The sequence below is a fragment of the Myotis myotis genome, unplaced genomic scaffold (genome assembly GCF_014108235.1).
Source record: "Myotis myotis isolate mMyoMyo1 unplaced genomic scaffold, mMyoMyo1.p scaffold_m19_p_18, whole genome shotgun sequence".
NCBI lineage: Eukaryota > Metazoa > Chordata > Mammalia > Chiroptera > Vespertilionidae > Myotis > Myotis myotis.
This window is the reverse complement of record NW_023416322.1, coordinates 1,005,893-1,030,140: the sequence shown is the minus strand read 5'-3', so window position 1 is coordinate 1,030,140 and position 24,248 is coordinate 1,005,893. Positions and strand designations below refer to the sequence as shown.

The following is a 24,248-nucleotide window of genomic DNA, read 5'->3' as shown; positions in this document are numbered from 1 at the left end:
CCAAGCAACGGGCATTGCGGCCGTGCGGGGTCCTGGGGGCACCTAAGCACAGAGGTCCCTCTTCCTGCCCGAGAGCACCCCTAACCCCCCGCCCAGGCGGGGGCCTCCCCCAGCACCAAGGGCCACCATGCTTGTGGGCCCATGAAATGGTTAAATCTATTGACTTCCTGACCCATGAGAAGTGTTTTACACAATCCCAGGGTTACTCACAAATGGCCTTTAGTAAAGAAACAAGCAAAAGACTCTAAAAATCTATGTAAATCTACTGCTTGTCCCTTTAAAAATTATTTCTTCAGGGGGAGGGGTGAAAGCTCTGGCAGGTTAATCAGGCAAAAGTTTCCCTAACAAAATAATCAGCCCTGGCTGGTTTGGCTCAGTGGATGGAGCGTCGGCCTGCGGACTGAAGGGTCCCGGGTTCGATTCTGGTCAAGGGCACAGGCCCGGGTTGTGGGCTCGATCCCCAGTGGGGAGCGTGCAGGAGGCAGCCAATCAATGATTCTCTCCCATCATTGATGTTTCTATCTCTCTCTCCCTCTCCCTCTCCCTTCCTCTCTGAAATCAATAAAAATATTTTTTAAAAAATAAAAATATTATAAAAACAATCCCATTTACCATCGCACCAAAAAAATTAAGCTACCTAGCAATAAACTTAACCAAAGAGGTAAAAGACCTCTACTCAGAAAACTACAGGACGTTGAAAAAAGAGATAGAGGAAGACATAAACAGATGGAAGAACATACCGTGTTCATGGATTGGTAGAATCAACATCATTAAAATGTCCATACTACCCAAAGCAATCTATAAATTCAATGCACTTCCCATTAAAATACCAACGGCATACTTCACAGATCTAGAACAAACTCTCCAAAAATTCATCTGGAATAAAAAAAGAGCCCGAATAGCTGCAGCAATCCAGAGAAAGAACAAAGTAGGTGGGATCTCAATACCAGATATCAAGATGTATTACAAAGCCACTGTTCTCAAAACTGCCTGGTACTGGCACAAGAACAGGCATATAGATCAATGGAATAGACTAGAGAGCCCAGAAATCGGCCCGAACCAATATGCTCAATTAATATTTGACAAAGGAGGCAAGAGCATACAATGGAGCCAAGATAGTCTCTTCAATAAATGGTGTTGGGAAAATCGGACAGATGTATGCAAGAAAATAAACTAGACCACCAACTTACACCATACACAAAAATAAACTCAAAATGGATAAAGGACTTAAATGTACAACAGGAAACCATAAAAATTCTAGAAGAATCCAAAGGCAACAAAATCTCAGACATACGCCAAAGCAATTTCTTCACTGATACAGCTCCTAGGGCACTTGAAACTAAAGAGAAAATGAACAAATGGGACTACATCAAAATAAAAAGCTTCTGCACAGCAAAAGAAACCATCAACAAAACAACGAGAAAACCCACTGCATGGGAGAACATATTTGCCAATGTCATATCTGATAAGGGCCTAATCTCCAAAATTTATAGGGAACTCATACAACTTAACAAAAGGAAAATAAACAATCCAATCAAAAAATGGGCAAAGGACCTAAATAGACACCTTTCAAAAGAGGACATTCAGAGAGCCAAGAGACATATGAAAACATGCTCAAAGTCACTAATCATCCGAGAGATGCAAATCAAAACAACAATGAGGTACCATCTCACACCTGTCAGACTGGCTATCATCAACAAATCAACAAACGACAAGTGCTGGAGAGGATGTGGAGAAAAAGGAACACTTGTGCACTGCTGGTGGGAATGCAGACTGGTGCAGCCACTATGGAAGACAGTATGGAGTTTCCTCAAAAAACTAAAAATGGGCCGAAACCGGTTTGGCTCAGTGGATAGAGCGTCGGCCTGCGGACTGAAAGGTCCCAGGTTCGATTCCGGTCAAGGGCATGTACCTGGGTTGCGGGCATATCCCCAGTAGGAGATGTGCAGGACGCAGCTGATCGATGTTTCTCTCTCATCGATGTTTCTAACTCTCTATCTCTCTCCCTTCCTCTCTGTAAAAAATCAATAAAATATATTTTTTTAAAAAAAACAAAAACAAAAACTAAAAATGGAACTCCCATTTGACCCTGTGATCCCACTTCTAGGAATATATCCCAAATAACCAGAAACACCAATCAGAAAGGATATATGCATCCATATGTTCATAGCAGCACAATTTACCATAGCTAAGATCTGAAAACAGCCCAAGTGCCCATCAGTAGATGAATGGATTAGAAAACTGTGGTACATCTACACAATGGAATACTATGCTGCTGTAAAAAAGAAGGAACTCTTACCATTTGCAACGGCATGGATGGAACTGGAGAGCATTATGCTAAGTGAAATAAGCCAGTCAATGAAGGAAAAATACCACATGATCTCACTCATTCATGGATAATAGAGACCGTTATAAACTTTTGAACAATAACAGATACAGAGGCAGAGCTGCCTCAAACAGATTGTCAAACTGCAGCAGGAAGGCCGGGGAGGGTTGGGGGGCAGGAGGGAGGGGGTAAGAGATCAACCGAAGGACTTGTATGCATGCATATAAGCATAACCAATGGACATAAGACACTGGGGGTAGGGGAGGCCAGGGGATTGTCAAGGGCGGGGGGAAAAAAGGTCACATATGTAATACCCTTTGTAATACTGTAAGCAATAAAAAAATAAAATAAAATAAATAAAACAATCAGTCCCCCCCCCTCAAAAAATATAAATAAAAATAAAAAATAAATTTAAAAAGCTCGAAGCACCATCTAGGAAAAGCCATTGACAAAAATAAATATGGAACCGGAATTGAAATCAGCGGTAGATACACCCTCACGTCTGAGGGATGAGCCGCCAGCCAAACCAGGTGGCAGTTTTTGAAAAGGACTGTTTCAGATGAAAGAGACGCGTGGGATACAATGAAGGACACAGCCCCAGAGGCCCATCCAATCAGCCAAGCGCAGCAAGACACCACGGGCAGCGGAGTGGGCGGCCGCTGGGGACGTGCAGGCGTGGCCGTGCCTGCTGGTGAGTGTTGGTAGATGTTATGATGGCGTCATGCATGTAAAGATGATGCTAGTTTCTTAGCGGCACCGAGCACTCTTAGTGCTGAGTCAAACATTGCCTTCAATTTGCCCTAAAGTACTTAGCAAAGGGGGAATGAAGCACACCAGCGTGCCGTCGGGGAAGCGGAGGGACCATGGCTCCCTGTGCCCCCTGTGCTTTTAGAGAATTTCCTCTCGATGTTTGAACAGTGACGTGGGGGCTCCCGCCGACGGGCTTACTTCACAGAAGCGTCTACCACACCGTGCTCTCCCTTGTCAATCCTCATTTCTGTTCTCTTAGACAAACAGGTGGGAGCCAGCGCATGTCCTGTCCCTACAGCCCCGGCCCTGTCCCTCCACGGGGGCAGCCAGGAGCGCGGTCCCTCCGTGCCCCTGAGAAGCCCCCAGCGGGGGAACTCCCGCACCCGCACCCACCCGCTCCCGGGGCCCCGCCCCAACCTGACTGGAAGGTGATCTCGCTGAACATCATCCAGGTGTCGGCGAAGTGGAACTGGCACTTGAGGGCGCTGGCCATGCGGTGCTGCAGGGGCACGGTGACGAAGCGGGCGCTGGGGTTCACGTCGTCCAGCACCAGCGGGAAGGACACGGCGTTGGGCTCCCACTCGCCGGCCTCCGCGCGGAAGTAGCACTGCACCTCCTTGAAGGTCTTCACGCCCTTCTCGAACATGTTGTTGCAGTGCACCTGGGGGAGGGGCCGGGCCGTCACTCTCCCGTGCTGGCGCTGGCCGCACGCAGAAATGGACGTGCCCTGTATTCCAGGCCTCCTGGCAGGCGGAGGTGACCCCGTCCTTGGACAGAGTCCCCGAGTCCCTACAGAGGAAGACTGAAGCCGGACATTGCGGGGTGAGTGGTCGGGCCCAGAGGGAGGCCCGCGGCGCTTGCCTGCGGAGGCTGTGACCGAGAGAGGTGCTCTCTGCCAGGGTCCTAGTCCTGCCCTCGAGCTCTCCTCCTCGCACCAGCGTGGCGGAGCATTTAGACCGAGAGACGGCTGGCGCAGGCAACCAGGGGCGCTAACCTGGCCTCTCACAGTGGTGACGGAGCTGTCGTATGCTGAGTGCAGGGACAGAGCCGACAGGGGAGCCCCTGGAGGAGCCCGGGGTCCGTCAGAGAACACGCACCCCTGCCTGTGAACAGCTGGCAGAGGCCGACTCCTCGGTGCTGGGGGAGGTACCCGGGTGGGAAGTGGTTCAAAATGAGAAGCCCACCCTCTCCGTGGGGAGAGCACAGTGCAGAGCCCCCTCCTGGGTGGGACCCTCAGGTACCCCCCTGGCACGGGGTCGCCTCCGCAGCCTGGCACATGTGCCTCTGTGGGCCCCTCCCTCCTTAAAAAGACATTAAAATCAGATGGTACAACTGTTGTTCAGAGGGGGGATCATTTTGGCCCTGAAGTTCATTGTTTTCCTCTGATATTTAAAGGAGGTAAACCATGCTCATGGGCCCACAAGCATGGTGGCACTGGAGACCGCCCACCGTGCTGCTGGACGCGCCGGCTCCGCGCTGGCACCACACGCCACGAGGGACAGCGGCCTCGTCCGACCGCCTTGTTTACAATGAGGAAAGGGCCAGACCGGCTGGGGGGCTGGGGGCCGCACGTGGCCAGTCAGGAGCGTGTCCTGCAGCCCCGCCCAAGGCCGCCAGCCCCCGCCACGCACAGGGCCGTGTGCCCGCTGACCTTCATGGTGGTGAAGTTCCTGATGCGGTCAAATTCAAACACGATCTCGATGTAGCCGTTGGCGGCGCTCTCGTTCCTCCAGCCCACGTAGTCGTAGCCGGGCCACACGTGGTACTCGTGGGTCTGGGTGAAGTCGTCCAGGCCGGACACCCCGTCCGTCAGCTGGCCCAGCCCCTCGGTCATGCTGCCGGCCAAGGCGAGAGGAGGGGACAGAGGCCCGAGTTAGCGCATGCTCGCGGAAGAGTTCCCACCGGCTGCACCGGGCTCTGAAAAAGCTGGCTATCATGGAGGGTGTCGGATTATGAGAAATCCGATATATCTGAGAGTATCAACTCATTCATCCTGCATCGGTGCAGAATTAAGCTTCATATCGATGAATTTTACAAAACATTTGATTTTGATTCCCCTTCAATGGCAAAGCTGTTAAACAATATTCTATCACTTTCTATACTCTCTTGTGCCCTTACCTATTCTTACATGCTGACATAACCAGTCTTTTTATAATGACTCAATGTTATCAAAGACATTTGATTAACGAATCTAGGAGTGAGCGACTGCAGGAACGCATGTGGAGTGGACCGCAGCCTGCCCATCCCCTGTCCTGGTCCCTGAGCGGGTTGGAAACTCATTGCTCGGCGAGTCAGTTCAGTAAGCCAGCCCACCCCCACCCCATCCGACACCAAACTACAGGGCAGGAGGCCACTGGCCCTTCACCCCGCCCGTGAAAGAGGCGAAGGGATTGAGAAGTGTGCGTCGGCCGTCCCAGGCAGCCACGGGCCAGGGGCAGAGCCAGTGAGGTGCACTCGCTATGGACGGTGCCGGGGGCCTGGACTTCTTGAGGTACCGCGTGGTAAATGATAGCAACGTCTAATTCCTATGCTGTACACCTGGAAACAATGCCAAATAATATTGGAAGTAAACTGTAATTTAAGAATGAAAAACCTGCCACATTTAAGTACTCATTTATATTTCATTTTAATCAAATTCATAGGCAATGAGACCCACAGAGTGAGAGGCATGGGTGACACGAGGGTCTGGGACTGGCTCAGTTTTGTTCTGGGCCCGGCAGCCTTTCCACCTCCGAACAAGGCCGCTCTGAGGGCGGAGCCGCCCGGAGCCCGGCTGCTCGGCCGTTCACCAAGACTCTGCATTGTGGGCTTGGGTCCCGCTCAGCCACACGGCATCTCCACCGCCCATCTCCTCAAGTCACGTGCCAGCCTCTCGTCTCCTTCCCTGCGTGAACGTCCCTCCTCACCCCCACAGTCCCCATATGGCCTGGACTTCCTTCTCCCCCACCCCTCCTGGCCCTGGCATTCAGGTTCCTCCAAATGACGACAGAATCTGCCTCGCTCTTCTTCACACTGCGGCTTCGGGGAACTGAGCTGCTGCTCCCCTAAAGGGAGGCTGTGGTCCTGTCCACACGCTGCCCCTCTGCCTCCAACACCATTTCCACGCCCCCTGCAGGGCGGCTCCACACCCTCTGGGGCCCGTCTATCCATCCTGCCAGGTGTTCCCTGGCCCTCCCTACACGCGAAGCTCTCCCCCTTCAGGGCACTTCTCCCTCCGTTTTAATCCCATAAGCCTCGGAGCGAAGCGAAGGAACCTTCGTTACATGGGCCAGGGCCTTCCCTCCATGCTGGGCTCCTCCGGGCGTCCCCCTCCTCTGTGCCAGGCCGCTCGGGACACGGCTCACTCACCCTGACGTGTGGCCGCTGATCCCTATTTTAGCCCCATTCTACTGAGAGCTTCGGGACCAATGGCTGCATGGTGAGAATGCCCACCGTGCCTGGCAGGCACCATGATTAGCAAATTGGACTCAAGCCTGGGGTTTCCTCTGGGCCCTGGGACTAGGCCGCTGGGCTGTGGCCGGGGGATGATGGCACGCCGACAAGGCAGCAGAGGGGCGGGGCCGAGCGGATGGGAAGGAAGTGACCTGAGCGGGAGGCTGCGGTCAGGGCGGCGGGGACAGCTGTCTGCTCTCCCCTCGGGGCCGTGGCCCTGGACCGCCACGCTCCTAAGTCACCAACCTCGGAGCTCCAGTCTGGCCCTCGCCGTGGGCTGACTCCGCCAGGCTCCACTTTTGCCGATCAAGACTGAGCTGAGCGAGATAAGGTGTGGAAGTGGGTGGGCGAATGGCCAAGTGTGGTGCCACCTGGGACAGGTGGGGATGGGTCTTATCCAACCCTAATTCCTGCAGGTCCTGAACGGACTGCACACGGCCTCACAGGTCCACTTCAGGCTGTCACTGCTCCAGCTCCTGGGCCAGGCGTCCTGTCCTCACCCCCCTCCACCCCCCTCTGCTCCAGCTCCTGGGCCAGGCATCCTGTCCTCACCCCCCTCCACCCCCCTCTGCTCCAGCTCCTGGGCCAGGCGTCCTGTCCTCACCCCCCTCCACCCCCCTCTGCTCCAGCTCCTGGGCCAGGCATCCTGTCCTCACCCCCCTCCACCCCCCTCTGCTCCAGCTCCTGGGCCAGGCGTCCTGTCCTCACCCCCCTCCCCACTGCTCCAAGGATCAGCCCATCCTCAAAACCCTCCTTGTCTACCTTAAGCATTTCCTACTGGCCCCGTCTTTTCGCACCTTCTAAAGCACGCATAGCTATGGGTCATCCTGCCTGAACCTCTTAACCTGTGCAATGTATTAAATGGACGCCTTCCGTCCCTGCAGCCCGTGCACGGCTGCCATTCGTGAGTCAGACCCTATGTCCCGCTTCAAGGGGGAAAGCACGCGGTGTCCTCGGCCCAGAGCCACCCTGTGAGCTCCGCCCCCTGCCAGTCCCTGTCCTCCCAGGAGGCCCCACTTCCTGGGAGTAAACTCCCGTGGGCTCCATCTAGGTTATCCCGTGACGCCCAGGACAGGGTCTGAAGGAAACTGGGGGTGGATTGACTGGTTGATTGGCTATTGATCCCAAGCCATGGTTCTCTTTTAGTGGCCATTTTCCCATTCTGAGAACCCAAGTCTCCAGGAGTTACCTGTACCCGACGGCTCCGTCGTAGACTGAATCGTTCAGGTAGATGACGGCGCCTCCAGGGAGCACGAACTGCTGTCCGGCCGGAGCGTTGTAGGACACCAAGCCGTCTGCGAGGGGAACGGACGGTCAGCACCAGAGCCCACCAGCCCGGGAGCCTCCCGGCTGCCCCTGCGCTGCGGCCCACCAGGCCCCGACGCGGGCACAGCGCAGCCAGGGGGACTGAAGTGATGCCACGCTGGGAACACCCCTGCCGGGATGGGGAGCAGCCGGGCTGGGTGAGCGACGCTCCCCCTCTCCCGGGGACCACACACCAGCCGCCGTCGCTCTCTGCAGCGCGGCTCGGACACCTACCCAGCCAGACGCAGCCGTAGAGCTCCACCCTCATGCACACGTTCATGGAGTGGTCGGTGACCGGGATGAAGCGGACGAATCTGGCCACGATGGGCGGCTCCAGGTCCTTCAGGAAGATGTCGTAGGGGTTACTGCTTCCGTCCAGCACCTGAGCGGAGAGCAGAGAGTGGGGGTGGCTGCGACGCTCCGCTGACCCTTGCTCCCCCAGCCTCCCCCCAGGGCTGGACGTCTCGCCTCCTACCTGCTTCCCGTGCCGGTTCCGCCAGGAGATCCAGCGTGCGCCGTCCCGGCTGTAGTGGATCCTGTACATGGGGGCGAACTCGATGCCGTGGCCGCCCGCGTGGCGGCCCTGGGTCCCCACCAGTGTGATGAAGTGCAGGGAGTGCAGGTCGATCTGCAGGAACTCCTTCAGGTCGTCAGGCTCCACCGGGATCTCGGGACACCAAGCTCCATCCCCTTCCTCCGAGTCCAGCCTGAGACACGAGGGCGAGACGGGGATCCGTGACTCCCGGACTCCGCTCCCCGCGCAGCCAGCAGCTGCCCGGCCTGGCACAGGGCCAGAGAGTTCTCCCTCGGGGTGGCTGCACCACCGTGCCCCGCATGGTCAGCCCTTCTCCCTGGCACCAGGGACCCAGAGGACAGTCACCACTGGGAGCTGGGGCCGTCAGGTCACAGGGAGGCCTGATTCGGATGCAGAGACCTCACTGGAGGTGCCGTGAAGCCTCCCCCACAGTCACTGCACCTGCCTCCCCTGATGGTCGCCTGGAAGTCTGGGGGCGCTAAGGTTCCCAGTGTGGGCAGCGTAGCCAGCAGGAGGGGCGTGGCCGCCCAGCAGGTGGAGACATGGTGGGAGTGACGGGAGAGGGAACCACGGATCATCTGGTGCTTATGTCCAGGCTGCGCTGCCGGGGGCAGAATGGGGAACTGGGTACCAGGTTCGTTCGGGGACCCCGGGACACCCTCCCTCTTCCCTGGCACATGCCTTTGCTCACAGGTGTTTCTGACCCCTGCTGACCCCATCCAGCTCACCACCACCCCTCTCGTCCTTAACGCATGAGTGGAATTTATGGAGGTTGCTCTTCTTATGGGTGATGCGAGTTTAACAGAAATCCACACTTCACACCAAAAGACTCAGCTCGAAGAAGGCGGTTTGGCCCTAACAAGCAGAGGGGCTTTTGACAAGGAGTTTATTCCTGCAGATGACCTGGTACCAGCACACGGGGAGCGCCACACTCCTAGGGACGGGGCCTCCCGGGAGGCGTCCTTGAGAGCAGGGTGCTCCCAGAGCAGGTCCTCGCTAACCTGCACCCCCGCATCTGCCACCCAGCCACCCTCCAGCATCTCCCGGCAAGAGGGTGAGGCCAGCCCATGCATCCGGAGCCTCCGCTGTAGTGTGGCCTGGCCTCCGCGGTCAGGATGTCGCCAGACCTGCACCGGCGGCCGAGCCCCAACTCTCCCTGAGAACACGCAGCCCAGGGCAGGCCCGTGACGTCCTCCAGTTCCCACGCGCTCCCACCAAGCACCAGCCTGTCCAGGAAACCTGTCCCACTCGGAGCTGCTGTCCGGGTCCCCGCCTTGGGCCCCGCCCTCACCGTCCGTATCTGGCCGCGGTGGACTCTGACCATTGGCTGGAGGCTGTGATGTCCTCATCCGGAATGTGGCCTCCCGACATGCCCAGGGGGTAGCGGCACACGGCTGGACCAAGAGAAAGCAAAGACAGGAAATCCGTATTGTTACGTCCAGAGGCCTCCCTGGGAAGAGCACAGTTGGTTATTGGACGTGGAAAAAGCGACTCAAATCCTCCAGATCGCGATGACCCGCTCTGCTCACCGTGACGCTCAGCCTCTCCTTCCTGGTTCTGCCCCCAAACCGATCACCACGCCACCGTCCGAGCGCTGACCCGCGGCCAAACTACCTTTTGGTCCAAGGGCTGAAAGGACTGTAACATGAGTTGTGTCGACCTTCCCATCCGCACTCCCTGTCAGCAGGTGGGGTTTCCTATAAGCGATGCTCCTCGCAACCCGGGGCGGGGCCAGAGCACCCCTTCCTCCCGGAGGTGGTTTCATGGAACTCGGGAGCAAGCCCAGACCCCCGGGAAGGTGCGGAGCACAGCCGCGGCCCCTCGGCACCAGGCTGGGGCCCTGGCTCAATCAGGAACCTCAGAGATGGACCCCTCCACCCGGGGTAAGGGACAGGGCCGGGTTCACTCTCCTGGGTGAAACAAACAAACAAACAAGGATAAAGCATGTGAAAAACTGGGGTCCAATATAATGAACATAAGACAACCCAGGGCAGCGACCCTAAAAGACAGGAAACAAGGCGAGAGCCCACTTTGTACCAGCTCCCACCGCGCCATGTCGGGCGCTCAGGAGCGAGAGCCCAGGTGAGGCTGGAGGGTGTCCGAGTGGGGACAGAGCAGAGCCCGGGAGGACAGGGGACAGAGCTTGCAGGAAGGGCTGGTCAGAGGAAATGCAGGCCTCCCAGCTACATTCACATTTCAGATAAAAAACAAATGCCTTTGAGCATGGACATGTCCCATGCAATTAGAAAAAAAAATAATCATGTAAAGAAGCAGGGAAATAGAACCTTCAATGAGAAAAAAAATCAACCAATTGCAACTGATTCAGAGCTAATATAGAAACGAGAGTTGGGAAAGCAAACAGTAAAACAGAACTGTGTTGCATGTATTTAACCATAAGGAGAGCTTATATGATACTAGTAACCCGGTGCATGGATTCGTGCACATTGAAAGGAAATTACTTAGAAGGTGGCCAGTGGGGCGGGACACGCCCTGGAGCCAACCTCCCGCCATCCCTCCCCGGCCGGCTGCACCTGGGGTGGCGCCGTGGCTCGAAAGGCATCTGACGAATGAGCGGGATCCCTCCAGCAGGTGGGGTTCCTCGGCCTGGCCTGTGGGGATCGGGCCAAAACCGGCTCTCCGACATCCCCCGAGGGGTTCTGGGGTGCGAGAGGGCGCTCTGCAAAGTTGCTGTCGTACAGGGTGTGGAACGCAAACGCGAGTGAGCAGTAACCAGATTCAAGGCTGACAGTGCCCCAGCAACAACATAGCCCACGGCCAAAGGTGGAATCATGTGCTCCTGTGAGGAATCGGGCTCCCTCCTCTCTGGTTTCGGGGCACGTCACCCGAGAACTGCCATTGCCAAGTCACTGCAAGTAGGCAGCTCCTACATTGAGCGTCGGCCCGCTGGTGGTCAGTGCACATCATAGCAACTGATCGGACGGTAGGAGGGACATTTAGCATAATAGCCTTTTATATATATAGACTAGAGGCCCAGTGCAGGAAATTCATGCAAGGATAGGGTCCCTAGCGGCAGTTGGCTGCCAGCTGGGGCCTCCCTTCATTCCGCACTGCTCCCTGGTGGTCAGCACGCATCATAAGCAAGCGATCAAACTCCCAGTCAGTCAAACTCCCAAGGGGACACTTTGCATATTAGCCTTTTATATATATAGATAGCGAATTAGTAAATCAGATTTCTAGAGATGAGACTTGAATGTGTGAGATAAGCATGCTGGATGGGATTACAGATTGACATTAAAGAAAAGACTTATGAACTTAAAAACATCAATGGAAACTATCCAAAACAAGAAACAAGACAGAAAATCAATCAACAACAAAAATAAAACATCAATAAGATGTGGGAATTTTCAGGCCTCGTGGATTCAGGTCAGTGGGCTCCTTGAGGAAGAGCAGGGAGGGAGACAGAAAATTAATTGAATAAAATTTGATGAAGAGGAGGGGTGGAGCGGGCAATGGGGGGACATATGTAATACTTTCAACAATAAAGATTTATTTTTTAAAAATTTGATGAAAAGTCTAAACCCAAGAAGCTCTATGAGCTAAAGCATGAGAAGCATGAAGAAAACTATACGACAGGATCCTCATCCAATTGCTTAAAAATGGGCACAAAGAGAACATCTAAAAGCAGCCAGAGAAAAGGGAGCCACTGTGACCAGAGGCCCACAGACACCCTGACAGCAACCCTCCCGTCCAAATGGGAATTCCATCGTAAACACAGAGGATGATTTCTTGTTATTTGTATGTTTTTAAGGGGTAAGCGGCCATTTAAACAAAAGTAATAATGAATTGTGGGGTTCACACCTACATCACAGGAAACGCATCAGACGACAGCGCAGAGGCCTCGGAGAAGCGGAAGCTGTCTTTCCTGTGACGTGATGTGAGACACCTGGGACAGACCAAGGCAGCACGGCAGGTGTGCACGCCGCACCCCGCTGCTGAGACTTCCGGAGCGACACCGGGGGAGGTGGCGCAGTGAGGGCTGCGAGGACATCAAGCCACCCAGCCAAAGCCGGGGGATGGGCGTTTTGGCATAAATAAACAAATGATTCCAAAATTCACAGGGCAACGCAAAGATCCCAGAATAGCCAAACAACCTTGAAAAGCAGGCCACAGAGGCCCACGGGCCCCCTTCTGAGAGCTCTCACTCAGGCACAGGCTCGGCCCAGCCGCAGGGGAAGGGCACAGGGAAAGACAAGCCGGGCTTGGTGTCCTGCACCCCGGTGGGTCCGTGGGCCAGGACGAGCCGTGGCACGGGCACGGGCGGCATTCAGCAGCAGCACCGGGCCTGCCTGCTGAGCACGCCGGTGCCAGGTAAGCTCCTCTGGGGAAGGGATCCAGCCAAGAGTGAAGATGCAGAGCTGGCAAGTGGCCCAGGTTCTAAAGGCCAGGCCCGAGGGTCCCCACACCCACCCTGTCGGTCCTCAGACCCCAAAGGTCTGTCTGGGAGCCCATCCGGGCGCAGCCAGAGCCAGGCCGGGGCACGGCGAGGGGCACGGGGCCAGGCACTCAGGCCGAGCGTGGCTCCTGCCCCTGCTGCCAGGCTGTGTTGGTGGTTTCCCCAACGCTTCCGCTGCCCGTCTCCTGGACGGAGAAGCCAGTTCCCTCTTCCAGCTCCCAGAGTGGAAAACTACCAGCGCCCGTGGCCCAGGCCCAGGGGGCGCATCCCCGGCGCTGCATCCAGTGGGCTTGGCGGGCTGGCCTGGGAGGAGCAGCTGCCCAGGAGCCACGGCCGCGATGCTGCCAAGGTGGAAGCTCAAAGGGCTGCTTGTTGCTGCTGTTTACCGTCTGGCTGAGAGCCCCCGGCCTCGGCTCCCGCCAGTGAGAGTCCTGTTGCGCTTCCAGGAAAACGCCAGGTGCACATGAGGCCCCTCTGGGCACGAGGAGGACACGAGTGAACTCGGGGGGGGGAGGGGGGGGAACGCCCAAGATGGTCTGTGGGATGCCTGCAATCCTGAGCCTTCAGAGCCAGGAAGGGCCTCCAGGAGCCACACCCCTGTGATGGCCCCAAGTTAAATATCGGAGCCAGAGACGTAGGTTGACTGACCAAGGATGCAGCTGACTCATGTGACCAGGCCAGGCCCAGGTCTCCTGATCCCTGTGTCCTTGCTCTTCGACCCCAGGCTACCATTGTCTAGTTCAGTGATGGCGAACCTATGACACTCATTTTTTTGGTTGATTTTTCTTTGTTAAATGGAATTTAAATATATAAAATAAATATCAAAAATATAAATCTTTGTTTTACTATGGTTGCAAAGATCAAAAAAATTCTATATGTGACACGGCACCAGAGTTAAGTTAGGGTTTTTCAAAATGCTGACACGCCGAGCTCAAAAGGTTCGCCATCACTGGTCTAGTTCTTCCAAGTGCAGAAGGGACAGGATGCCCCAGTTAAAGAGGCTGCAGCAAGTGCCCACAGTCCACCTGCAGCTTCGCCAGGGAAGTATCAGGTCAGGCTCCACGCCACGGGAACCTGCCAGGGGCCGCGGACGATGACTGGGTTTGCTCCAGGCACAAGGAGCTGTTCTGCCAAGACCCCTTTTGCCTGCCTTGAAACTCCCCTTAGGAACTGCCCTCTGGGATTACAGTTTTCCTGGAAGACCCAGAACTCTCCAGAAATAATCCTGCTGAGCTCCCTGAGCACAGGGCACCGCGTGAGGGTCAGACAGGCGCATCCTCCCCCGTTAATGGAGTCAGAGGCTGCACGGTGAAACCACGCGCCTCGCCCGCCAGGAGGGAGCTGCGCCGGCGCAGAGCTGGCCGCTGGGAGCAGAAGCAGCCGGGAGTCGCCTGTGCTTAGCACCTGATGCCGCCGCTCTCCGCCTTGCCTTCCTCATCCGTACCAAGCGGGTGGTGGGGATCTGGTGGGGTCAGACAGAGCGGGTGCTCTGCGAGAAACGGGGCACTCGGGGACCGATGGGGGCCTTCCTGGTAGGCATGGCAGCCACTTCTCTAGCCTTGGAAGGTTGCTTGCCGTTTAATGGTGATAACAGTGCTTGGTTATAGGAATGCTGTGACACATATGAGTTAATATGTGCCAACTACTTAGAGACATGTCGTTTAATAAAAGTTAGGTATTATTTTTTTAGACTTTTTTTTATTGATTTCAAAGAGGAAGGGAGAGCAAGAGAGAGATAGAAACATCAACGATGAGAGAGAATTATTGGTCACTGCCTCCTGCACCCCCTGCTCTGGGGATCGAGCCTGCAACCCGGGCATGTGCTCTGACGGGGAATCGAACCTTGACTTCCTGGTTCATAGGTCAGCGCTCAACTGCTGAGCCACGCCAGCTGGGTGGTGTTATTTATTTTGTAATTATTTTCCCTCTGACACAGCTCAGAAAAAGATTGCAGCTGGCTTCCAAAGTTGTGTAAGATACAACAGAAAAACAGAAAGGAAAGAAAGAGAGAGAGAGAGAGAGAGAGAGAGAGAGAGAGAGAGAGAGAGAGAGAGAGAGGGAGGAAGGAAGGAAGGAAGGAAGGAAGGAAGGAAGGAAGGAAGGAAGGAAGGAAGGAAGGAAGGATAGGTTAAGGCAGTGGTTCTCAACCTTCCTAATGCCGTGACCCTTTAATACAGTTCCTCATGTTGTGGTGACCCCCAATTTCATTGTTACAAATTGAACATAATTAAAGCATAGTGATTAATCACAAAAACAATATGTAATTATATATGTGTTTTCCGATGGTCTTAGGCGACCCCTGTGAAAGGGTCTTTCGACCCCCAAGGGGGTCGCGACCCACAGATTGAGAACTGCTGGGTTAAGGGGAACAAAAAATAGGGACTATAATGAAGGAGCTCATTTCAGGTTAATGTCCAAAACACATTGCACTTGGTTCCATGTGCTTTGCTAGTGATGGGCCTCCAACTGGGCTCTGAGCTCCCCAGTAGCCAATTCAAAAGTAAAAGGTCGTCAGTTAGCCTGAATCACAACGGCCACAAGTACAGCTGGCTTCTTCCTCCTGTTTTTGTTGGGATGGAGGAGCTGGCAGGAACCAGCGCCCCCTGAGAAGAAATAGAGGAACCAGATGAATCCACAGATGGTTCTGAGGGCACCTAGTCGTCGGTGAGGTCAGAGGGCAGAAGTGCAGACTTGGGGGACAGACCCTCTGCGGCCACTTTAGCTGTTTGTCGGTTTGGGCAAGGGGTGGACTGCAGGCTCTGCACAGGCAGAGGGTCCGGGAGACAAAGTCCCGAGCTTCCCGAGACGGCCCCCCTGGAGGCAGCCTTTCTCACTCAGCACAGTTGCTGGGTGTGGAGACAGCACGTAAACACTTAGGGAGGCTGAGCTGAGGCTCTGACCAGGCAAGATCAGAGTTCAGGACCCACCAGGGAGGGAGCTCCAGACACGGGCATTTTAAAAAGCACCGACTGCCCTGACCGGTTTGGCTCAGTGGATAGAGCGTCAGCCTGTGTGTGAACTGAAGGGTCCCAGGTTTGATTCCGGTCAAGGGCATGTACCTTGGTTGTGGGCATATCCCCAGTGGGGGGTGCGCAGGAGGCAGCTGATCGATGTTTCTAACTCTCTATCCTTCTCCCTTCCTCTCGGTAAAAAAACCAATAAAATATATTTTTTTTAAAAATAAATACATAAAATGAAAAGCACCGACTGACTGACAATTCAGGCTCCACCTGACGCAGGACCCAGAGTGAAGACTTTCTCCTCTACCACGTGAGGCGGGCGCTCCTACTCTAACTGTCGGCCGGTCCGACTAGGGGCTCACACCTTCTTAAGGGAGTCGAAGATCCAAGCACATTTCTAAGAGAAGATCACCCAGCTTTGCTGAGCCAATTTCTGCCCCCAGGCCAGGCATCTTAGTGGCTATAAACAAGGGAAATGTGCTCACATTTGTCCAAATACATATAAGTCTCTTACTCCTGGCATTTCAAGGGGGAAATTCAGATCCATCCCCATAAGAGAAATTAGGGGTCAGTTTTATCTAATCATGAAACACAACCAGTAAGCAAAGATATATGCATTAGTAGTTCCCAGCAAAGCTCTGTCACGACAGCAAATTCCTCAATAAGGAAAGCTGTAATGAAGCCTTAAATATTGGCCTCACCCCCTAAAAGCAAACATCTTAAAATCACAGCTTCCTCATGGTGCGCTTACCCTGCCCCATAGCCAGGCTCCTGCGCCAGGATGGACCTTTGCTTAAGTTCCCTTGTGCTTAGGACACACTGCGCTGTTAGACCTCAAGTCCTGGCTCTAGGGGGAGTAGGGCGGGGCCACAGCAGGGCCTGCAGGAGGCTGGGGGCGGGGCCACCTGCAGGACTTCCAGGTCCTCTCTGGCTAGCTCCCTCTGGGCTCAGTATCCCCACCGTTTACTGTAAAGCGACGGTACTCCCACAGGATCCTTCGCAGCTTCCTCTCCCCTTGTGAGGCCATGTCCCACACGGATAATTTGGATCCTTTTTTTGCAGAAGAACACAGAGAAGCGTGGGAGCTCCTTGACGTCCTTTTTGCCTGTCCTCCCCCCACGTCACTGATGGAAGCAAGCACCAGGGAGGCGGGAGGCGGGAGGCGGGGTCATGAGCACAGACAGAGGCCCAGGTCATAAACTCTGGGAAGCAGGGGAAAGTCACAGACTTTTAAACAGCTCATCACCTTCTACTTAATGTCCCCCCCCAAACCTCACTGTTTGTAAAGCCAAACTTCTACTTAACTGTATATGTGTCCAAACCACCAAAGAGTCCTGGGCGGCTGCCCTGGGCTGTGTGGCTCAGTGGTTGGGCATGATTCCAGGCACCAAGTCACCAGTTCAGTTCCCTGTCAGGGCACATACCAAGGTTGTGGGTTTATCCCCAGCTGGAGAGCATGTGGGAGGCAGCTGATCGATGTTTCTCTCTCTCCCTCTCCCTTGCTCTCTCTCTAAAATCAATTTTTAAAAACACATTTAAAAAAAAAAAAAAAAAAAACGCTGGGAGGCCAATCTAGCCACATCCATGGTTCTCTGAGGCCTGCTGGCCAGACCAAGAGCTAAGTCAGCAACCAGACTGCTCTCCCCAGAAAAGCCCATGGCGGGGACACACTCCTGGCACAGGCCCGGCCCCTTGCAGTTAGGGCGGCCAGAGGTACCTCGAGTCTCCCTCAGAACGACAAGGCCACCACGGGCACCGACAACGACGAGGTCTTCGCTGTTTCCTCCTCCAGCAGCTACTTGGCAGGCCACTGTCTCACAGTGTGCGGTGTTTAATGTCCTCCTCTCCCGTAAGTAACAACCACACCACCCCCCACCCCCACCCCCGCCCTGGCTGTTGGTTGGAGAGTCATCCCGCACACGAAAGGTGGTGGGTTTGATTCCCAATCAGGGCGCATACCCAGATTTCGGCTTCAATCCCCCAGGTGGGGCGCATGCAGGAGGCAACCTATCCCTGTTTCTCTCTCACTGTTTCTCTCCCTCCCCTTCCTCTCTAAAAAAAAAAAAAAAAAAAATCACAAATCCAAAAGTGACAGATCCCAGCCCTCAATATCTGCATGGGACTTTCCAAAGCCCATTGACCCCACTGTCTCATCTGGTTCCCTGTGAAGTGCAGAGTAGCTTATTCTGCCCATTTTATAGGTGAGCAAAGTGAGGCCCAGAGATTCACCTGAAGTCGCAACGCTGCATAGTGATGGTGCTGGAACTAGAGCCGAGACCTCTCGACTTCCACTGCCGTGGGGAGGTCCCGGGGCCGGTGTCTTCTTCACGCTGCCGTTACCACACGCCCTCCACTGTGGAGTGCGCCTCAGGGACAAGAAGAACCAAGTTGGCAACAATGCGGACAGAGGGTGGAGGAGGCCGGCTGCCTGTGTCAGTCTCAGGACGCCCTGCCCAGCTCGGGGGACATGTGGTGGCAGAGGCAACCGCAGCCTGCCCCAGGACAAGGCCACACACGCGGCTGCATTTCTGCTGATGAGAACCACCCGCGAGAGAAAGGAGGCAAACAGGCCCACTCACATTGTATCAAAAAGAATCAAAACACCTACAAACAGATTTAACCAAAGAGGTAAAAACTACAAAACAGTGATGAAAGAGATTGAAGAAGACACAAAGAAATGGAAAGATATTCCATGCTCATGGAGTGGAAAAATCAATACTGTTCAAATATCTGTACTACTCACAGCAATGTGCAGAGTTAGTGCAGCGATATTTACAATAGCAACGAGATGGGAACAATCTAAGTGCCCACCCATAGATGACTGGATTAAACAGCTGTGGCACCTTTACACGACGGAATACTACAAGGCCATAGGAAGGATGAAATCTAACAATTGGTGACAGCATGGGTGGACCTAGTGGGTATTATGCTAAATGAAAGAAGTCAGAGAAAGACAAATACCATATGATTTCTCTTAAATGTGGAATCTAAAAAAAACACCACCACAAAACACGAAGCCCTTAGAAACAGAACCGATGGTCAGTTGCCAGAGGTGGAGGGCATGAGGGATGGCTGAAGGGGTATAAATTTATTGAAAATTTTAAAAATAGGCCGAAACCGGTGTGGCTCAGTGGATAGAGCGTCGGCCTGCAGACTGAGGGGTCCCGGGTTTGATTCCGGTCAAGGGCATGTACCTGGGTTGCGGGCACATCCCCAGTGGGAGTGTGCAGGAGGCAGCTGATCGATGTTTCTCTCTCATCGATGTTTCTAACTCTCTATCTCTCTCCCTTCCTCTCTGTAAAAAATCAATTTAAAAAATATATTAAAAAAAAAGAAAATTTTAAAAATAAAATAAAATGATCTAAGTTTTAAAAATAATGGAACCTGCATCCTGGGAGGGAGAACATGGTGTAGCATCCTGTTATCACAGGTGAAGACAAAGCTGTTGACCAGGAAACTCCCGTCACCTGCCGAGGATCCGAGAATCACGTGGCTCCTGCTTCAGGTGCCACGCCAGGTGCCTTTGCCTGGCGCCCCTCGCGACAGCCACCACCTTCCCTACCTGGGGCGCCTCTGGGACGTGTTCTAGCAGTTGCTCTCCTTTCCCTGACCTCGCCAGTTCCCTCGTCTCACTCCCTCTCACCCTCCACCTCTCAGCAAGAAGACCCTGGAGGCCGTGCTGGGAGCGCTGCCCTGGCTCTGCAGGAGGCGTGAGCACAGAGGTCAGGAAGGTGCTGGCTGGAGGGTTGCAGCCCAGCTCTGCACTGAGCCCTGTGCGCACCGGGAGTGAGCTGCTCGTGTTCCGGCCCAGTCCTCCCCTCGGACCTGGACTCAGCAGGAGCTGCTCAGGAGTGTGGGAGGAGCACATTGCTGACACCTCCCAGTGGCTCCAGGAATGCCTCAAGGGCTCGTGGAATGCCAGGCGGTTCTCCTGGAACGGGGCATCCCCTTTTTTCTACTTGGCACAATCAAGGGCGCTGAAGGGGCAGATGCGTTTCCGTTGTTCCATGGAGAGATCCTTTCACTGCCAGGACAGACGCTGGAGCCACCCGCAGGCCGACGAGGCCCACAGCACACACCAAAGAGCCACCCGCAGCGTCTCGCACCGCTCACTGGAGAGAAGTTCAACCAGGAGGTCTCTCCTTCCCAGGGCTCTGCTAAGGCCTTATCAAGTCTACACACACAAGTGCATGCACACATGCAAACACGCACACACACACACTTGTGGACATACAAATGCACACCACACATGCGCGTGCACAAAAACGCATGCATGCGCTCACAAAACATACATACACATGCACACACATATGCACACAACACACACCAATATTTCGTGTTCTTACACAGATCATTCCAGTGGAGACCTGTGTCTCTTTCCCGCTGACAGAGTCGTTAGCCACGGGGAAATGCTGCGGGGTTATGCTCCTGCTCCGCTGCAGCCAGGCCTCGGACCGGCGGCTGCTCCTTCACTTCAGCTGTGCAGCCCTCCTGCCCCACCGTCTCATGAGTGTGCCCAGCGGCAAGCACCCTGCCCTGTCACTCACAGTGGCTCTTCCTGGAGAGGAGAGGAGAGCAGGGACAACGACACGATGACAACAGCAGGCTTGTCCACTCCTGGAGAGGAGAGGAGAGCAGGGACAACGACACGATGACAACAGCAGGCTTGTCCACTCCTGGAGAGGAGAGGAGAGCAGGGACAACGACACAATGACAACAGCAGGCTTGTCCACTCCTGGAGAGGAGAGGAGAGCAGGGACAACGACACAATGACAACAGCAGGCTTGTCCACTCCTGGAGAGGAGAGGAGAGCAGGGACAACGACACGATGACAACAGCAGGCTTGTCAACTCCTGGAGAGGAGAGGAGAGCAGGGACAACGACACGATGGCAACAGCAGGCTTGTCCACTCCTGGAGAGGAGAGGAGAGCAGGGACAACGACACGATGGCAACAGCAGGCTTGTCTGTGTGACAGGAGCCACCGAACCCCCTGGGCGGGAGCAGGACGGAGAGAACGGCGTCCACGCTCAGACCTGAGGCCCACACTGGCTTGGGCAGGACAGCCGCAGGGCGCTGGCTCTATCGCACCAGCAAGTCTTTGAGTTTAAGGTGCGTTGATGACACCTCCTGGTGGCACAAAGCCCGTGGCATGGAAGTGGGGTTTCTGCAAGGAGAAAGGGTGAGCATTCTCACAAGCGACTCTCACGCTACGCGAGGGGAACAGCGTAAAATGCGCTCTGAGGGGCGGGGGAGGGTGGAGAGGAGGACGGGGGTAAGTGGTGATGGCAGCGATTTGACTAGGGCTCTGAACACACAGTACAGTGTACAGACGATGTGTCGTGGAATTGTGCACCTGAAACCTGTGTGACTTTTTAACCAGTGTCACCCCTACCCTCTATAATAAAGCGGGAGTATGCAAATTGACCCTCACTCCATCACGCCATCACAAGATGGCTGTGCCCACAGCGGAGGTGGGGTTCCCATAACAAGCGATCAGCAGGGACCTGAGGCTGCGTGGTGCCAGGCTGCAGTGGGAGACCTCAGGCTGCGCCCCAAGCCCGGTGTGGGCCAGGGGACCTCAGGCCGCACCCCCTACGCCAGCGCCAGGCCCAGGGACCTAAGGCCATGCCCCCCGCCCCAGCCTGGGCCAGGGGACCTGAGGCCACGCCCCCAGTCCAGCGGGACTTGATGAGGGACCTCAGGCCGTGCCCCCCGCCCCAGCCTGGGCCAGGGGACCTGAGGCCACGCCCCCAGTCCAGCGGGACTTGATGAGGGAACTCAGGCCGCGCCCCCCCGCCCTGGTGCTGGGTCAGGGGACCTGAGGGTGTGCTGGGGGACTTGAGGCTGTGCCCCCTGCCCGGCGGGGCTTGAGAGAGGTGGGACAGGCAGAGTCTGGACCTCACTCAATAGGGGTGGGGCTGGCCGGGTCTGGGTCTCACGTGATTTCGAGGTGCATGCGGATGAGCAGGGACTTGACTCTGGGTCCCACAGCATGCCCCAGACTCTGACAGGAGGAAGATTTTCATATACATTTTACTAATTTTCTTTCACCTCTGCCACTTCTATTATAGAGAAAGGGCAAATAGCACTATTAAAATATTTCCTCTAATTAATCCCCTTTTAATGTGCATGAATTTCATGCACCGAGCCACTATTAAATTCAATAAAAAGGAAAGAAAATGGAAAAGCTCTCAGGTCCTAGTGCAGATGGAGCAGAAGCCTCACGCTGTGCGACTGGTGAACAGGCAGACATCTGGGAAAACTCCGTGGCAAATATGGTCACGGGTGACTCAAAACCCAGAAATTCCACGGTTAGGTCTACACCCAAAAGAACTGAGCGCATACCCCACGAAAGGCCTGCACGGCACGATCACAGGAGCTTTACTTACAACGGCCGAACCGGAAATGCCCTGTCCCACCATGTGGACCGGACACCTCCATACTCAACGCATGCAGCAAGACGGGCTCCACTGCACGCAACACGGCGAACATCACAGACACCTTCGGGCGGAAGAGCCAGGCACACGGGAGTACGTCAGCATCACCGATGGCACTGACAGAAGGTGCACAGCCAGCAAAACTCACCCTCTGCGAGGAGGCGCGCGGGCCATGGCATGGGGCTGGGCGGCTGCTTCCCCATCTGGGGTGAGCACCTAGCATGTTTGCTTTCCTAGGTGTACATCGGCGGCCAATGTGGACGCAGCCCCATTCTTTGCACCCCGAGTGGTTTCCGTGCCCTGGCCCTCTGACCCCAGGCCAGGCCGCATGACAGGTTGGCCGAGGTGGTGCCACACTCTCCCGTGTCTGCTCTGGCCGCCAAGCCGTTTCCACTGCAAAGCACCCACACCAGCTGCGGGGCACAGCCCGCAACCTGGTCCTCAGAGCCAGGCCACAGGGACGGGCAGTACCAGCTGGCTCCAGGTTCGTGGGGACCAAGAGGAACTCAGAGAATGGTCCATCCAGGCCCGACTGTCACCCCCTGCTCAGGTGGCCAGGCAGCATCACCATGGCAACAGGCAAGTGATACCATTGTCTATGTCAATGTAAAGTTTAAACATGTGTAATAAAAACATGGGGGGCTGAAAGACTCCTCCTGAAACATGTATTTCTGAGCACACCACACGTGCAGGAAGGAGAACCTGCTGCAGCGCCACAAGGAAAAACGCAGCCTGAGTCAGCCAGTGGCTCCTGCTCTATAGGTGCAGAGCACGTGGCTGCGGCCCCACCCCCTCTTTAATAGGCCTCCTCGTGCTTCTCCCCAGTGGGGAGCGGGTTCCCCTCTGCTCCTGCTGTGACCCCCTCCACCACCCCGTTGCCTGCCCTTCGGGCCCGGCTGAGCGACGCTGTTACCTGGGTTGACCTGGGCTCTTGCAGAACTCAGGATGGGCAGCAGCAGGAGCAGCACCGAGGGCATCCTGGGGACCGGGGCCATCTCAGCGGCAGCGAGGGACCTGCAGCGCGGCCACGGGGACGCGGGAGAGAAGACAGCGGTGAGTGAGGCGTGCGGCGAGGGCACCGTGTGCCCGAGTCTCACGCTTCCACAGCGTTGGTTTCTGTACTTAGAGCTTCAAACCGGAGACCCTGAGAGCTGAATGGGCACATGTGAGACTTTCCACACTGTTAGTTCACACGCGCATGGAACTGAAATGCTCACACCAGAGGCAGGAAACAAGTTGCCCAAAGGTTAATACTTACCCAAATGGCCACTGATGAACAGTAAAACTTACACTTACAATATTGTCATAATTCTGATACTGATGCCAACATTACACCAAGAAAAACGTTCCGTGATGTTCATTGTCTGTCCTGACTCATGGCTCCGGCGGTGCTTGGGAATTGGACGTTCTCCCCGGATGGCCCAGCGTGAGGGCCCAGGCTGAGGCACCAGCACGAGCTCACGTCCCCCTTAATGAAGTATCTGTGTGCACGCGGGTAGCACGCACACAGGCGCCTCTCGCTCTGCCAGCTGAGAGCGGGGAGAAGCAATGGCACCCCCAGAGCAATGCGCCAGCTCCCTGTGCAGACCTGTGTCTCACACCATCGCCCACGCAACAGTGGGCGCCTTGGCCGGCGGCTCTGGGACTGGGCAGGAGACGGACAGGACGAGCCTGGAGACGCTTCTGGTGTCGGAGGTTGAGGAAGCTACACCCACAAAAATGAGCGGCTGTGTCAAAGGGCCCAGAATCCGAGGAAGGATTCCCGACGGCCGAAGATGGGACCATGTGCACAACGTGGACATCAGCTCTCCAGGCTCCTGCTGTCTCCTCAGCACCTGGCAACCCCCTTCGCAGTCTCCCCCCGTGAGCGTGCGGTCTCGGAGACATCAGCGGCAGCGTGCCGTGCTCGCTCTATTCCTGGCTCACGTCCCGAGGTCCTCACGTCCACCCTTGGGCCTTGCCGACTGTCCTTTCTTTTTAAGGCGAAACAGTGTTCCACTGTGTGGACATACACCTTCCTCGCTCACTCATCCCGCTCCCCTGAGGCCCTCGCTTCTGTTGTTTTGAATAAATACCCAGCAGAAGGAT

At 55.4% G+C, this 24,248-nt stretch overlaps 1 protein-coding gene across 1 annotated transcript in view; it reads right to left on the bottom strand.

Annotated features, from left to right (window-relative positions):
- The window catches only part of DDR2 (discoidin domain receptor tyrosine kinase 2), a 71,544-nt gene that overhangs the window by 20,786 nt on the left and 26,510 nt on the right, over window positions 1-24,248 (bottom strand). The window contains exons 2-8 of the mRNA XM_036343406.1: window positions 23,074-23,174; window positions 9,640-9,742; window positions 8,289-8,520; window positions 8,048-8,195; window positions 7,698-7,803; window positions 4,728-4,911; window positions 3,494-3,737 (exon numbers count right to left, since the gene is read on the bottom strand). Coding sequence (XP_036199299.1) covers window positions 3,494-3,737; window positions 4,728-4,911; window positions 7,698-7,803; window positions 8,048-8,195; window positions 8,289-8,520; window positions 9,640-9,742; window positions 23,074-23,155 — 1,099 coding nt within the window. The 5' untranslated portion in view covers window positions 23,156-23,174. The remainder of the gene's footprint in view (window positions 1-3,493; window positions 3,738-4,727; window positions 4,912-7,697; window positions 7,804-8,047; window positions 8,196-8,288; window positions 8,521-9,639; window positions 9,743-23,073; window positions 23,175-24,248) is intronic.